Source organism: Sciurus carolinensis, chromosome 2, assembly GCF_902686445.1.
Source record: "Sciurus carolinensis chromosome 2, mSciCar1.2, whole genome shotgun sequence".
Lineage (NCBI taxonomy): Eukaryota > Metazoa > Chordata > Mammalia > Rodentia > Sciuridae > Sciurus > Sciurus carolinensis.
Genome location: NC_062214.1, coordinates 173172835 through 173189440, shown reverse-complemented (window position 1 = coordinate 173189440; position 16606 = coordinate 173172835). Strand labels below are relative to the sequence as shown.

At 53.9% G+C, this 16606-nt stretch overlaps 1 protein-coding gene across 5 annotated transcripts; it reads left to right on the top strand.

The window, feature by feature from the left end:
• The first annotated feature begins 268 nt into the window (after positions 1-268).
• On the top strand, positions 269-15713 carry Rps6kl1 (ribosomal protein S6 kinase like 1). Of its 5 annotated transcripts, none has more exons than XR_007106469.1 (13): positions 269-396; positions 1586-1662; positions 1909-2193; positions 3225-3349; positions 4244-4336; positions 9752-9799; positions 10177-10309; positions 11057-11665; positions 12033-12122; positions 12271-12353; positions 13714-13809; positions 14106-14649; positions 15174-15713. XR_007106469.1 is itself a non-coding variant. In XM_047536940.1 (12 exons), exons 3-12 carry the CDS (start codon positions 1929-1931, stop codon positions 14214-14216), a joined length of 1653 nt encoding a protein of 550 aa, XP_047392896.1. In that variant the 5' UTR covers positions 269-396; positions 1586-1662; positions 1909-1928; the 3' UTR covers positions 14217-15713. The 5 variants fall into 5 exon arrangements, 3 of the variants coding, with proteins under 3 accessions (XP_047392896.1, XP_047392912.1, XP_047392918.1); XR_007106470.1 differs by having other exon boundaries at positions 14106-15431; positions 15512-15713; XM_047536940.1 differs by having other exon boundaries at positions 14106-15713.
• The last annotated feature ends 893 nt before the right edge of the window (positions 15714-16606 follow it).

Here is a 16606-nt window from a genome sequence, read left to right as displayed (position 1 = left end):
TGAGAAAAATCTTAGAAATGCCATGGGTGCTTTTGAGTCGACCCAGATCTCTAAAGCTGCCCCTCTCTCGTCGCTGGGTGACAACAGACTTCCTCTCCCCACGCCACCAGCTCTCTCGGCTAACCCCCAGCCTCACCCCCAGGCGCAGCACCCAGGAGCGCCGGCCTTACGACTTTAAGGGCCCGCAGAAGCCGAGCCGGGCGATGATTGGTGGTTTATTCTAACGGGTGGAGGATGAGCTCATCCGCAGCCAATGGCCGGGCCGCACCGGATAGACCCCCGCACCTGACCAGAGAGTCGCAGGCAGCGGCCAGCGGAGCGCGCTCGACGCTGGGTTGAAGGGGCGGTGGCGATCGGGAGGTCTGGCCCCGCGGACCGAGCTCCTGGCTCGGGCAGGTACGGTGTTCTCCCGGCTCCTCCATCCTCCCAGGCGAGGAGGCCCCTTCCTCCTCTTGCCTCAGCCCAGCCTTCCTCCGCCGTCCCTGCGGGACAGTGCACCCTGCGTAGGGGGACTCGCGGGCTGCACGTGCCACTTTTGGTGTCCAAGCGTGGACATGCGACTCGGAAGGCAGGACCCAGTCCGGCAGGGCCTGACCCGGGCGGCATAGCCTCGTCGGCCTTGGTACCCTCAGAGCACAGGCCTCAGAGCAGAATGTCCCCTGAGCTGGGCGGGGCGGGGAGGGTCGGGGAGGGGCGGCCGGGGGATGTGGGTTTCCTACCCACCCCTCCGCGCATCCTGTTTTGTCTCCCTCTCTGCACAGAGGCCGGAAAGACCTGGGTTTGGAAGTTCCCTGCTGGCCCTTTCCCAGTGGCACCTAAGAGAGCAAAGGTGCCAGCGAGGCTTCAGGAAGGGGCAGAGCAGCGCAGCTGTCCTCTCTCTGAGCCTCTGCCTCTTCCTCAGCCTCTGCTCTTATCCCTTTGGCCATCTGTGTCACACGTGGCTAAGGGAGGAGCTGCTGTCAGGCCCTTGGAAGCCACATGGCTCTCGTAGAGGGGCCAGGAGGTCAGAGTCATCCCGTCCATAGACTGGGTCACCCTGCCCCCCCCCCCCCGCCCTTTCTCAGCAAACTCCATCTAAAGTGTCACCAAATCTGCCCCTTAGTCATCTCACTGCCAATGGACTTCAAGGCTAGGCTCTACACCCAGCTCTCTGCTGGTTCCTGAAGGGTCCTCACTCACTGGCCATGCTGACCTCAGGACCAAGGGAAACCAAACAAAGCAGAGATAGTCCATCCTGTCCTGGGAGAGGTGCCACTGAGCTGAACCCAAAGGGCAGATGAGATTCCCACAGGGGGTGGGTGGGGGGGACAGTGTGAGGAACTGCCTTTGAGCTCAGCATGTGTGGATTCCACTTGTTTAACATGTGCTACACAGCAGATTTGTTCTGTGAAGGTCCCTTGAAGGCAGCTCTCGGTCACAGATATCCTCAACTTTCTCCAGTGCTCAACACATAGTATATGCCTAAGAAATATTTGTTGAGCTGAATTTTTTTAATATATATATTTTTTATTCCAAGTATCGAGCCCAAGGGTGCTTAACTACTGAGTCACATCCCCAGCCCTTTTTATTTTTTATTTTGCATCAGGGTCTCACTAATTTGCTGAGGCTGACTTTGAACTTGCGATCCTCCTGCCTCGGCCTCCCAAGCTGCTGGGATTACAGGTAGGTGCCACCGCACCCAGCCTGTTGAACTGAATTTGAATAGAAAGGGGGAAAAAAACTGTGTTTTCTATCATTACCAACACTTGGGAAGGATCTGGCTCTCTGAAGGGACCTTATCCACATTAGCTCTGATCCTTCTGCCTTTTGGAGGTGGACAGTCTCCCCAATATTAAGTAGAGAGAACCAGGGTACAGAGAGTAGTGTGACTCCCGGCCAGGATCTCCCCAGTGCATTTGCTCATTCCAGATCCCATCTGCAAGGCAGCCATGAGCCTGGTGACCTTTGAATGCCTGCCGGGCCCAGGTCTGGAGCCTGAGCCCTGTTCAAGAGCACGGTCCCAGGCCTCTGTATACCTAGAGCAGATTCGCAACCAGGTGGCGGTGGGAGCACCTGACATGACCAAGCGTGACTACCTGGTGGATGCAGCCACGCAGATCCGACTGGCCCTGGAGCGTGATGTTAGTGAGGACTACGAGGCAGCCTTCAACCACTACCAGAACGGGGTGGACGTGCTGCTCCGTGGCGTGCACGGTGAGGTCTGGGCAGGGACAGGGTGGGAGGGGAAGAGCCAGTACAGGGCTTCCCCTGTCACACACCTGTCCTGGCCTTTATTCCTCTACAGTGAGGTAGGGGTGCTGTTTGGCAGGGCATTATGCTAACCCTGCAGGGTATCTGTGAAGGACAATAATGACAGCTAGCATTTATTCAGCCGTTCCTATTTATTAGGCTTCCTTCTAAGGGCTCTTGTGAGTATGTAGGAGCGGTTTTCTTTCTTTTTTTTTTTGCGGTGCAGGAGATTGAACCCAGGGCCTTGTACTTGCGAGACACGTGTTCTATCAACTGAGCTATATCCCCAACCCAACAAGGAGCATTTTCTAGAAATAAAAACTCTAACTTGCATGCTGAAGAACAGCACGTGCATTGTCCAGGGGAGGCCCAAGGTGTTGCAGAGGGAGGACCTGGAGGAGAAAGGGAGACCTGCTCAGGGCACAGTGAGGCATTTCCATGCTGGGGGAGAGGCTGGTGCTGAGGCCAGTTTGAGACCCTGAGGTCCTTGTGAATAGGCCACAGACAGCAGTTGCCCTGCTAAGCCTTCCCATGCTCTTGCTAACGAGGCCCCTCCAAGCCTGGGTTTGGGCCTGTCTCAGAATTCTTTTGCCCGCTGATCTGGTCTCCACCCTGATACCCTTTCACACTGGACTTTAGAGATGGAAGAAGTAATGCTCTCCGCTCTGAATAAATGGACATGGGAATCCCCACACTGACCCTTTCCAGAGGTGGTAGGTGATGACTGTAAAGTGTAGTTGGTTAAGCGGTGACTGTGGTTCCCAGATTCCACCTGCCATCTTATTCCTCCTCTCACTTGGGGGTCTGCCATCTCTAGGGTGGAGACTCAAGAACAGATCTGGGGACAGAATCTGCTGAGGCAGTCTTAGAAATGGGAGCCATCTGCTGTGGAGGGTGAAGGGCAGGCACCTGAAGCAGGAATCTCAGTCCCAGAGTGTGGGGGAGGGCCGGTGTGGGAGACAGGCCCAGGCCCCCGTGACTCTGGTTCCCTACAGTTGATCCCAACAAGGAGCGGAGAGAGGCTGTGAAACTCAAAGTCACAAAGTACCTGCGGCGGGCTGAGGAGATCTTCAACTGCCACCTGCAGCGGACGCTGGGCAGCGGAACCAGCCCCAACACGGTGAGGAGACCCTCCCCAGGATCCTGAGCAGGAGGAGGTCTCTGCGGGGGAGAGCTGAGGCCCACCCTTGCAGTCACTGCAGGGCAGGGCGGTAGTGGAGGGCGAAGTTGCCAGGCTGTGTGCAGAGCTGCCCTCCTGTTCCCCGCTTCCTCTCTCTCCCACGCGCTCACTGCTCATTCATTCCCAGATGCTCACTGACTCATCCCCAGTCCAGTCGCGCCCACAGAGGACTTTCCACGTGTATTTGGATACGGCATCCCAGCTTGCACGCAGCTCCATATACGTGCTCACGCGTGTGCCCCCCAGCCTCCAGCCCGTTGAGCATGCCACTGGCCTTTGGAGCACACATGAACACGTGGATGTGTACATACACATATCTGCCAAGGCTCTCCCCATGTGGCTTTTGCTGACCCAGTGGGTGCTCAATCAGGGCCCAAGTTCCCGTGCCTACTTGTGTGCACAGATGTACACGTGCACCCACCTAGGCTCACTGGATCTTGCAGGCTGCCTTAACCCAAAGCAGACAGCTTGGTCTTCCAGCCATGTTCCCCTAACACACGTGTACCTGGGTTCTTTCCATCCCTTACCCTGCAGCATCTGTCTACTGTGGATGCAGCTTTGAGAACTTCTGAAGCCCTGAGAACTCTGGGGGGCCTGGAGGGCTAGGCAGAGGCTGAGCAAAAAGGCCAGCCTGGCCACCCTGGACCAGTGTGGGCCCCCAGGAGTCAAGGCCAGCTTCTCGACTCAGCCTGTCCCTGTGAGGTGGGGTCTGCCTGGACTCTGGTCCTCCTCACTGTGGTACCACTGCTCTCCCAGCAGCCAGAAGCCCTTGCCCACAGCCAAGTGAGGCAACTCAACCCTGAGCCCACTCGTGCCTGTCTCCCTCCTCCACAGGGATTCAGCAGCCTGAGGCTCCGGCCCATCCGCACACTGAGCTCTGCCCTGGAGCAGCTGAGGGGCTGCAGGGTGGTTGGGGTCATCGACAAGGTGAGTGGATGTCCAGGGTATGGGAGGCAGAGAAGGAAGGGTGTATTGCCATCAAGGGTGGCAGACGGGAGAGGCGGGTGTGACGGCAGTGGGTCTGCAGTGCTGCCTGTGCACCTGCAGGGGCTGGTGGGCACAGTCAGAGGAGAGAGCAGCTGAATCCAGGGGCCCCTCCTTTCCCACCCCTCACGCTCCAGTCGGTCCCGGAGAGGTAAACAGGGGAATGAGAAGAGGCAACCAGCACTCTCTCCACAGTGCTGTGACCCAGACACAGAAAACCAGCAGAGACCCCAGGAAGAAGCTGCCCAGGACACCCTACAAGCACTTCCTGTCCTGCCCACTCCTAGTCCTCACAGGCCCCCACCTACTCTCACTTTGCACCCCAGGGGTGCAGCCCATCGCACACAGCTGTAACTCCCTGTGACGGGAATGTGCTCGTTGCAAACCTCCCCAGCTGAGGACCAAGTGGGCCTGCATTGTCCAGGGCCTTGGCAACTCTCCCCATCCTCCCTGGCACCCCCACCCTCATCCGGAACCCATCTTGCACTCTGCCTTAATTCAGGGAAGACAGGAAGATAGGAGATGACATCTCAACCCTCACTCGGGGCATTCATTACTAAAGTGGGGAATCAGAGGGACAAACATGTCAGACGAGAGCTGAGCCAGTCAGATTCTCCCCTGTCCTCCATGCAGGGCTCCCTGAGTATCTCTAAAACAGTTTTTTTTTCCCCAGACTGGTCATTTATCAGAATCACTTAGGGAGCTTTCCCAAAATATAGATGCCTGGACTCCACCCCACATCTGTGGTGTTAGAGGCTGAACCCAGAGTTGAACCCAGGACTCTGCAATTTAAAACACTTGTTGGATGATTTGGGTGGCTCTGGAGTCCATAGAGAACAGACCAGTGTGGGTTTCCCCCACACAACAGGTCAGCATGTCTGCTGCGGGTGGGAGTGAGGGACCGGGGCCAGGGGGGAGCAGACCCCGTGCCTCGCAATGCACAAAGTGACCACAGGCAAGTCTCTCAGTGCTCTGAGCTTTGGATTCCTCGTCTGTAAAGTGGGGTGGGAATTCTCCCACAAAGGGTGATCTGGGAAGGAAAATGAAATAATTTGGGGGAAAGGCCCAGCACATGCGAATACATTCAATGCATGTTTGATGGCTCCCAGTGCAAGTGACAGGAGTGAGTGGAGAGGCACAGGCTCCCAGCCTCAGGCCTTGCTACAGCTGCTTCTCCCGGGTCCCTGGAATAGGCCCCAGACTGTCACCACGGCCCAGCCAGCTTCTATCTGCCACAGCCCCTCCCCCTATACTATCTCAGTGGATGCAGCCCCAGCCTGACCTTGACCAAGCTCAGCCGCTCCCGTGGACAGGCTGGGGAGATAACCAACACCATTTCCTGCGAAACCGTAGGTGTTATGCTGAGCAGTGTCCCAAGTTAAATTAGCTTGAGAAACAGTGAGTTAAAGTCACATTACTTTTTTTTTTTTTTAATGGTAGGAGTCTCAGGCTTTTAGGATGCAGATGTATATTTGGGGTCTCCCAGAGGGAGTTCTATGACACAGAATCCCTCAAATTTGTTTAACCCTAGTGCTACTCAGGCCTACGCAGAGGGAAAGCACAAATCAAGGCCAGACTTAACCATCCCGTCTCCAGCGCACCCTTTCTTTTGCCCCTTTTGTGTGTGGTTTATGGAGTCAGCTCCCTCATGAGTCCCTGCTTACTTCTCCTGTGTCATACCCAAGCCAGGAATGGCACTTTCCCCAAATTAGGAAAGGTGTTAGGACCACTGGGTCCATTCCATAGCTCTGCCCAGGCAGATCCGGGTGGCAAAGCAATGCCAGCCACCTGCAGTCTGCAGGCCCAGGAAGGCAGCAAGAGTACCCTGAAGGTGTCCAGTTGTTGGGCTTAACTGGGCCAGGTAGGGGGTCCCTAGGGGCTAAAGAGAAGCCGGCAGGAATAGGGGTGGCAGGGAGCAGGGAGGTGAGTGAGTCAGGCATTAGACAGATAGCCAGGACACCCACGGGTTCATCCTCAGGGAACCTGGGGACCAGGGAGATGTCACTCAAGTTTTGCTGAGCTTCTTCCAGAAGCCAGCCTCTGAGTCTGGCATGGAGAAGAAAAGGGTTATTCAAGTCACTTCTTGCTTTATTTGGCTCACACAGGGGTGTTTTTTGTTTTTAATTGTCACCAACATTTTAAAATGTGCAGATTTCAAATAAAAAGTTCAGATTTCTGGCTTCTCTTGAAAAAAGTCAAAAGATCTGGAAAGTCAGGGTTCGCATTCCCACATGACTGGAGAGGCTGAGCACTTCCAAGGGACACTCGCCCTCCTGTTCACCTCGTCCCCTTCCGTGCCCCCCACCCACACACTTTCACATACCCTGTGGGCCTTTGAGTTTGAGAACCTGTTTGAATCTTTTGGATTGTTTGCTCCATGAAAGATTCCTCCTGGGACTTAGATTTGGGCACCTTTAAAGAGAGGGTTTGTACTAGGGAGATAGCTCAGTTGGTAGAGTGCTTACCTTGCAAGCACAAAGCCCTGGGTTTGATCCCCAGCACTGCAAAAAAAAAAAAAAAAAAAAAAAAAAAAAAAAAAAAGAGGGTTTATTGTGTTTCACTGAAGCTTTAATCATCTCTGTGTCTTAGGAACTCAGTGGGTTTTTTTCTAAAAAGAAAAAAGTCACCTTTTAAGAAAGGCAAGAGCAGGCACCCTGAACTGCCTTCCATCTTTCTAATTATAAGACTCACCTGACATTCATGAGGCATGTTGTCGTTTACAGCACTGTGGCATTAGGTCCTCGTGGTTGCTGTGCAGGATAGTAGCCATTAGCCACTTAAGACTATTTACATTAGTAGTGATTAAAATCAAGTATTCTGTCTCAGTGGCACTAGGCACATTTCAAGGGCTAAATAGTCACATAAAGCTAGCAGCTTCAACACTGGACGGTGCAAAAATACAACATTTCCACCATGGCAGGAAGATCTATTGAACATGTTGCATTTTAATGATTGTCAGAGAATGAAACCAAGGTTCATGGAGGTCAAGTACTAGATAGTACTCTGTCCCTCAAGCCTCTAAGCAAAAGAAGAAGGGGATTTTTTTGTTTGATTGCTTTAATGGGAAAATGACCCCTTTGCTGCCCTTTAGAATATAATGAAAGAGAAAGGAGTTAAAACTGGAAAAAACAAACAAGTCAAAACTTACCTAACTCCAAGATAATCTCTATTAATGTTCTGGCCTAATTCTTTCTAGATGAGTAGTTAGACTTTAATGTTTTTTTTAAAACACAAATCTTTGGATGTATGGGTAAAGTGGTCTTTCTGGCTTTGCCTTCACTGCTGGATTTTTGGACATTAAATCAAGAGGGTCTTGCCCAGGACAAGGTGGTGGGGAATCCCACTTGGCATGGGATGATGGGGAATTATCCGGGGTGTTGGTACTTGTGGGAAACTCTGTTCTCTGAAATGACCCCAGCGTTTTCTGCTTTTCTTTTTCAAATATTGCACAAGTTTGGTCAAGGAGCCAAGACCAGGGCTCTTTCTCTTGCTGAAGGGGAGACCTCTAGTGGTGAAAAGACACCTCCTGGGTCAATGGGCTGGCTCTCACCTAGTCTGTGCCTTTCCTTTTCCTGATAGTGGAGAAAGTGAGGCCCAGAAGGGAAGGCACTTGCCACTGTCACCTAGTTGTGCCCCCAGTTGCAGTGAAGTCTTCAGGGCTCTGGAATCAGCCTGCCTGAGCTACTTTTTAGCAGTGGGACTGTAGGTGGGCAATATCACCTTTCTGAGTCTCAATTTCTTCATCAATAAAATGAGCCACTAATAAGCGTCACCTGGTAGAGTTGGAATAAGTAACCTGTGGCAAGTACCCAGCACAGGGTGAACTCTTCACAGCCAATGCAGATTTTTTCTACAATGCTACTGACAATTGCTGTGGATTCTGAGGGTCTGGACTTGAATCGACTGTTTTAGTCAAACCCTCCAGTGACCCTCTGAGGGAGGAACTGCTGTGAGCCCACCCTGCAGGTAAGAAGAGCAAGGTTCAGAAGCCGTGTGACTTGGCGAGTGAGATATCCACCATTCTCACAGTCTGTGCATTCATGGAGGTCTTCCCTGTGTGGCTTCGTCAAGCCCATGATGTGGAGAAGTGGCATTTGTGATTCCTGTTTGGTGCTAGAAAACGTTGCCTCACTTGCCGTTATGTAGTCGCAAGGCACTCTTCCCCACCCTGATCCTGGCGGCACCCTCACTGTCTGGCCTCAGGGTCAGCTCCCACTCCTCACTGTGGCCAGCCAAGCCTCCCTGGGAGGCCGCAGCAGGCAGTGACCAAGGAGTTGCAACACCGGGGTGCTGACTTGCCCCCACATGCCCTTTATCCTGGCTGAGCCCTCTGCCGTCCTGTCCTGATACACCCATGTTCCCCCTCCTGCCACTGGGCCCACCCACGGAGACGAGCCAATGACCCAACTCCAAACAGGGCCTGGACCCAGCAATTGGCTGACCACCGCCTATAACCAAAACCAACACCAGGAGGGGCTAATTTCTGAAGATAGTAGCCTCCAGAGAGAGATTTATTCTTTCAGACTGGCCTGGAACTTCTGGGCTTAAGCAACTCTCCTGCCTCAGCTCCTGTGTAGCTGTATTGTGCAACCACACCTGACTTAGAGAGAACTTTATTTTTAAAAAGGAGGTGCAGCAGGGCAAGGGGAGAGACCCCAAGAAGATCGCCAGGCCCAGGCATGGTTCATCCCAGTGACCTGGAGCCAAACACTCAGAGCCTCAGCTTCCTCACTTGTAAAGCAAGGATCAGAGGAAGTGAGTGACTCTGAGGTCCCTTCTAGCTGTGACACCTTCAGACCCTGCAGGATGTTGGGCTCTGGGTGAGGTCTAAGGTGAAGGGTTGATCTCCTCCTGTGGGGCCTGGCCAAGCATGGGCAAGAAGTGGGAGGGGTACTCTTCTCACATAGATGTCCCCCCAGCCCCGGCAGCTGATGCTTGGGCCACTCGCCAGGCATGTGTGAAGTACCCACTCCATCCATGTGCTGTGCATGTCTCTGGGAATACAAAGCTAGATAATGTGACCCCTGCCCTCATGGAGTTCAGAGTTCAGGGAGATAAGTAATGAGACACAGTGTGACAAGGCTTCCCTGAGGGTGAGCCCAGAATGCACTGGTAATGGATTAGGTGCCCCAGATGCTGGAGGAAGTAGCCCCAGATCTGGGACCTGCAGATCTAGCAGGGTGGAAGAACAGGACAAGGTAGATTTCAGTTTAGAAGTGGGGGACCTCCTTTCTGTGCCACCAAAGTCCGCCCTCCCTGCCCTTCCCTGGAGTGTCAGGGTGGAGGAGCCTGGTGCAGGGAGCAGAGAGCCCCAGGAATTGTCATGTGCCTTGATATGTGCCTCCTGGACTTTGGCAGGTGCAGCTGGTCCAGGACCCAGCAACCGGAGGGACCTTCGTGGTGAAGGCAGGTGCCGCCCAGCTCCTGCCATGCTGCATTCCCCTTGGACTTCCTCAGAGTTCGGGAACCCCTCCCTCAGAATGTGCATCTGGAGCCCATGCTCCCTCCAAATCCAAAAGTCGCTCATTTTGCCCCTGGACATGGCCCCTGCCTTCTAAACAGACAAACATACACACACAACCTCATCCTTGGCCAGGAGGGTGGAGGACCTGATTCCTGAGGGAAGAAGGGGAAAGCCGGGTCAGGAAATGGGGAGACCTTTGCTCCTCAGAGTGGCTCCCACTTCTCATCTGGGTGCCCCTGAAGCAAGGGCTAGGATGACCCCTAACAGTGGCAGCCTCTGGCCCATCCCAGCTGACCTGCCCACCCTGTCCCCTCCCCAGAGCCTGCCCAGGTGCCACGTGGTGAACCGGGAGCGGCTGACCATAATCCCACATGGAGTGCCCTACATGACAAAGCTGCTGCGGTACTTTGTGAGTGAGGACTCCATCTTCTTGCACTTGGAACATGTGCAAGGTAAGGGGGCCTGAGGGGCCCTGTCAGCAACGTGATCCTTTTGAGTATTGTTGACACCTACCTCCTTAAAATACTGAGCCAGGGGGAGGGCTGTGGCTTTCACTAGATGCACAGCACAAACCAGGGATCCAGTCTTTCTGGAGCTTGGTGGCAGGATCTGGTGCCAGAGGGGCCAGGAGGATGTCTGCACCTAAGCAAATGAGAGAGCATTTATGCAGCTGTCTCCTTTGAAACCATTCACTCTTGTCTTGGCACTTTTCATTTTTCTGGTTGGTGCCCATCCCTCAGAGTGGCCACACAGGATGGCGGTGACTGAAGCCGAAAGGACAGGAACTGAGTCATGTAGCTGATATTTGTTGATGATTATAGTGGTCTCTTTTAAAATAAGGTACATCCTTGAGTCATGACATAGAGCCATCATGGATTCCTGCCTGATTTTTAAATGCCATTATCTCATTCTTCCTAAAAAAGAAAAAAAAAATTAGAATATGTTGAACATTGGTGAACCCACCACACAAAACAAGGTCATTAACAATAAATGCATCGGCCTTGGGGTTCAGCATCTATGGTATACAGGCTGCAAGTCTGAGTGGTAGGCAGGGGCAGAGGTGAAGGGGTTGAACAAGGGAAGGAGCCCTGAATGTGGGGGGTCCATACCCGACATGGAGGGGAGGCGGGAGCGAGGCCACACCCAGGGTCCATGCCCTTCTCCCTTCCCACACTCACTGCTCCTTCTGCCTGGCCCAGGAGGCACTCTCTGGTCCCACCTACTCTCCCAGACGTACCCCCAACATTCTGGGCTCAGGTCTGGCTCCACCCAGGAGAAGGTGAAGGCCCAGCTCAACACCAGCCTCAGCCTCGGTCTCCTGACCCCAGCGCAGCTCCCCCCAGGCCACACCCTTGGGCAGGCCAACATCCCTCTGGAACCTCCATGGACTTCTCAGAGCCTTCCTGCTGCCAGGGAGGCCCCCTCCCTCAGACCCCAGCGAGAAGCTGAAAGTGAATCCACAGGCGAGACCAGCATTTCCTGCTCCTTGGACCTCACAATAGCCCCCAGGGGCTTGCACCTGCAAGCCAGGTGGGCTGGCCAGAGTTCAGACCCTAGGTCCCCTTGGGGGCTCCCTTGGGTTCGCAAGGGGGCTGGCCGGGTGCTTGGGGGCTGTGGCCGAGGCAGAGGTCAGAGCCACCCATCAGCGTGCAGGGCCAGCCTAGGGGGCGGTGGGGCTGTCTGGAGCGTGGAGGAGGAGAAGGTGAAGCAGTGGGCGGCTGAGATGCTGGTGGCACTGGAAGCACTACACGAGCAGGGGGTGCTGTGCCAGGACCTCAACCCCAGGAACCTGCTCCTGGACCAGGCAGGTAGGAGCCCCCATCACACTGCCCTGCCCTGCTTCTCAGGTGGGATGCCCCCAGGGCCTGGGGGACCTCTGAGGTTATGTGCCACTTCCCCTACCTCCATCCAGCCTTTCACACAGGACTCTGCTGGAGTCTGGCTGGTCTTTGTCCCCTGTGAGTCTAGGGCAGCAGCTCCCAGGAACACCCTGTGGGCCTCTGGGTCTCAGGACTGTGCTCTTAGGGAGACTGTCCAGCATGGCAACCTTTGACTCCCGCCAGGTGACTCCGTTGGGGGAAGCCCTGGAGCCACCTCCCCCATGCCAGCTGCTTGGTGATGCTGCCCTCAACTGTTGTCCCCTGTCATTTCTTCCTATACACACTGGACACGAAGGTCATATCCGGCTCACATATTTTGGCCAGTGGTCAGAGGTGGAGCCCCAGTGCTGCCGGGAGGCTGTGGACCGTCTGTACAGTGCCCCAGGCAAGAGGCGGGGGCCTTGGTCTCTGGCACTTGTGTGTGGGTTGATTCTGAGGGCTATGGGTGACAGAGGGGATGGGCAGTGTCTGGTGGGATGAGAATGGAGAGGGCCCTTTGGATGCGGCAGGGATGTGTGTTCTTGTTCCTGCAGAGGTGGGTGGGATTTCTGAGCTGACTGAAGCCTGTGACTGGTGGAGCTTTGGGTCGCTACTGTATGAACTGCTGACGGGAAAGGTGAGTAGCTGGGAGGGTGTCGTGCTCTGGTGGGTACTGCTGGGTTCAGTCATTCTGTGGGCAGAGGCCTGGCCATGGGGCTTAAAGTCCTGTCACCCCTGGGGACCACCAGAGATATAAGAAGTCACTTCCACCAGGCTGTGGGCACACAGGACCTCACCACACTAGCGGCTACAGCAGATGAAACTGTCAGCTTCTGTGAGTGTTAAGTTGGGACGGTCAGGGAAGGCTTCTGGAAGAGACACCAGGCTGAAGTTTGAAGAGAGGATGGAATTTGACACAGCTCTCCTTCCCTGGATCATCCCAAACTTCCTCTGCTGGCTCCTCCCACCCATGCCCTTGGGGGCTTCTGCCCCAGGTCTAAGTGGGAGGATGAGAGAGGGGTCTTTCATCTAGGGCAGTAGCTGCCCTGTCCTGTCTGGGTCAGCCTAGAGCTCAAGGTTCCCCTACAAGCCCTCTTGCTCAGGATGATGCCTGCCCTTTGTCCTCCACCAGGATGAGCTCAGCAGCACATCTGGGGCCAGTTAGGTTGGGAAGCAAGGGAGAGGCCAATCTGCATTTGAGCAGAAAACAGCCAGATGGATGCAGTGTGACCTGAAGTCCAGACCTGACCTCCTGGCTCCCTCCTGCTTTTGTCCCTATCTGGGGGCCTCTGAAAGTCCTGGCTGCAAATTTTTTTTTTTTTTTTTTTTTTTTTTTTTTTTTTTTTGTGGTGCTGGGGATTGAACCCAGGGCCTTGTGCTTGTGAGGTAGGCACTCTACCAACTGAGCTATCTCCCCAGCCCCTGGCTGCAAATATTCACACATCCCGAAACACCAACCCAGCTCTCCTGGTCTCCCAACCACCTCTGCAACCCAGGGTTCCTGGCCTTTGCCCTGGAGCTTCTGGAAGCTAATCCTGACCTTCAAACAGAGCCCCTCTGCTCTCCAAAGCTGCACCTTTGGGCATGGAGAGGTCTTTCTATGTTGCTACATCCTTACGTTGGCCTTGGTGGCCTGTGGAGGCTTTTTTCTGTAAGGACAAGTCCCAGTGCTGTTCCTAATAGAGTGTCTGCCCTGATCACAACCCAAGATGGGTACTTCTAGCAAGCTTGCAGCCAGAAGGACCTGGCCTCAAACCCTGAACTCGGCACAAGTCCCTTTCCCTCTGAGCCTGCTTCTTGTCTTTAATGGATAAGGTACGTCAGGGATCTAGAACACACAGATCTGGCACATAGTAGATCTAAGCAAAAGGCAACTCTCCTTTTTATCATCATCCCCATGGAATGTGACATGAGGGTGGGGATGGGTTCCTGGCTGCCACTGGAGCGTAAACTTTCCTGGGACTGCCTCCTCAGAGGCCCTCCTCTTGTCCTCCCAGGCATTGTCACAGAGCCACCCCTCAGGATTCCAGGCCCACACCCAACTCCATCTGCCTGAGTGGCTCAGTCCCCCAGCAGCCTCCCTGCTGACTGAGGTGAGGTGCAGCCTGGCCTAGAGGTGGGTGGATTTTTGGCTTACGGGCATAGGATCCTCACAACCATGTGTGACCTGCATGTGCTGATGTGGGTACTGGAGGGCAATAGGGCAATGCATAAAAATCCTATACACTGGTGGCCAACCACCCCCAGTGACTTCCCACACCCTCTGGGGAAAATGGGGTTTATAGCCAGGGCTAGTAGGGAGTGGTACCTAAGGCCAAGGTGACTGAGACCTCAGAGGTGGGGGTGGGGAAGGCCTGTCAGAGTACTGACCTCTGGCCTCTCCCAGCAGCTGCTACAGTTTGATCCCACTCGACGCCTGGGTGCTGCAGGAGGTGGAATCAGCAAACTCAAGTCCCACCCCTTTTTCAGTACTATCCAGTGGAGTAGACTAGTGGGGTAATGGGGTGAAGTGGGTGATGGTAGCAGCTGAACAAGTCTGGATGCCTGCCTGCCTGCCAGGGCTGGTCCCTCTGATCAGTGGACTGCAGGTGAAGAATGAAGGGCAGCTTTCTTTCCTGGTCAGCTCCCTGCATGGGCCTCAGAAGCAATTATCACCACTGCCCCAAAAAGGCCAGCCTCTGGAGAAGCTGCAGAGGGGCAGCAAGGCTCCCCCTGCTAAGCAGCCTGACCAGCCTTCCACCCATCAAGCCAGCAGACACCTGTTGAGTGCACACCTTGTACCCTAACACAGACCTACCACGTTAAAGGGCGCCTTCTGTGACACTGGCTTTGAACTATGGACCACCTGCTGAGCCCACCAGGAGGTTTTGTGAAATATTTCTTCATTACCGTGCTGTGCCTGACTCAGGACATCTCTGGGGACTTGTCACAGGGTACTGATCCACTGGCTGCTCAGTAGACCCAAACCAGGGCCAACCCTGGCTGTCTTCTTAGTCACACAGCAAGCTGCTACTAGTTGCTTCCATCAGAAGCATAGGGGTGGAGAACCTGGGAAGCAGGGGAGAAGGTGCAGGACTGGATGATCCACTCTTAATTCCTGTCCAGGACCCCTCTGTGGTGATTTCAGACTTAGGAAAGCAAAAGGGAGGGGAGAAACTAAGAGAGGATAAGGTAGAATAGGATGGGGGCAGGGGGTACACAGTTTTGCCATTTAGATCAAGTTTGAAAACAATGAAGAGCTTTTTTAGCTGAGCTTAGTGGCACATGCCTGTTATTCCAGTGACTCAGGAGCCTGAAGCAGGAGGATTACAAGTTCAAGACCAGGTTGGGCAACATAAGTCTCAAAAAAAGTAGGTAGGGGTGCTGGGTGGAGAGGTTGGAGATGTAGCTCGGTGGTACAGCAGCCCCTGGGTTCAATATCCAGCACAGGGGGAAAAAATTTTTTTTTCTTCCCCAGCTGCCAGCTGGCCCACCTGTCAGGGGAGCCTGCCCCAGGTTCCGAGAGGGGCTGAAGCAGCTAAGACAGGTTATGCCTGTGTGAGGATTTTCTCAGGCATTGGTTCTGTTTACCGTACTGCATTTTGGTTGTGAGGTTCTACTCAATTCACGGCCCACTGTGACTTCATCCCTGTTTGGAATAAGAAATCATGAAACACATAAAACGATTATTCACTTCTTTTAGTCAGAAGCAAGTTTCTGGTCTCCAACGAACTGGGTAAGTGGGCACCCTAAAGAACCCAGGTATGAAGGTCCCTCTCACACAAGAACCAACTTCCACTAAACCTCTGCCCCCAGCTCCTTCCTGCCAGTGTCTCCATCACCACCAGGTGGCGCCTCTGGAGGACCAACTCACTCTCAGGTCAGACTTGGTGTCCTGGTCCAAGGTTCCTCAGCTTTTCAGGACCCTGGGGCAGAGGGCAAGGAAAGCACAGCCTGTGTGTGATTCTCTGTACCCGTGCCCAGGCACTGGCCCACCCCCTAATAAAGCCTGCTCTTCCTACTGTGTCCTTGCATCATTAATGTAGTCAAAGTGCCTGCGAGAAGGGGTAGATTGGGTCCTGCTAGGAGGAGCTGCCTCAGGTCCCAGTGGAAGTGGCAGTGTGGGGAGGACTGGGCTCTGAGGAAATAAGAGGGTCATGACACCTGGCTGGTAGAGGGGACTAGTTTTCCTCAGTGACCCCCTCAGGAGATGGTAGCTCCTGAGAAAACTGAGACTCCAAGAGAGTAACAGCAGGACCTCAAAGAGTTCCCGTTCCTTCTACTACACTCCCTGGTCAGGCCAGATTACTTCCATCCACTGATTCATGAAGTGCCAAGTCACTTCTGGGCCCCCTCCTGTCAGCACACACTACACACATGGCACTGTTAGGGTCTCAGTTTAGAATACTGTCCCAGTACTAATAAGGTTTACAGTTGACCTTTCAAAAAAAAGGACTTAGGTTTACTAGAAAAATCAATAGAGCTTCTGGCACCAAGCCCTGGACTTGACAGATAATTCTAGTTTTTCATTTGATTGAACCTAATTCTTTTTTGTACCCATCAGCTCTAGTTCCACCCTCTAGGACCTACTTCCTTCCTGCAACAGACCTCCAGAGAGGGATGGCCTCGCTACAAGCAGGATCAGCAGACAAGGACTCAGTGTGGAAAGATAAGGCTGTTTAAGCATGGACTCCAGGACACCTGTCACCTGCAGTCAGTCTAGTCTATCAAATGTGTTTACTGACCCTCAAGGCCACTGCTCCACAGCAACTTCCCCTTATTTGTTCACACTGACCTTGTGCTTCTTGATACAAGTGACAAATCCAAGTAAAACTAGGAGACAGTGCCACATCCCATCCCAGAAATAATGCAGCCCCCAAAAGTGCAGCTGTCCACTGGCATTGTGAAGGG

Coding starts and splice junctions, on each gene's coding strand:
- Rps6kl1 (XM_047536940.1), top strand. CDS start 1,929: ATGAGCCTGGTGACCTTTGAATGCCTGCCGGGCCCAGGTCTGGAGCCT. Junction 3,350..4,243: donor GCGGAACCAGCCCCAACACG/GTGAGGAGACCC, acceptor CCTCCTCCACAG/GGATTCAGCAGCCTGAGGCT. Junction 4,337..9,751: donor TGGTTGGGGTCATCGACAAG/GTGAGTGGATGT, acceptor GGACTTTGGCAG/GTGCAGCTGGTCCAGGACCC.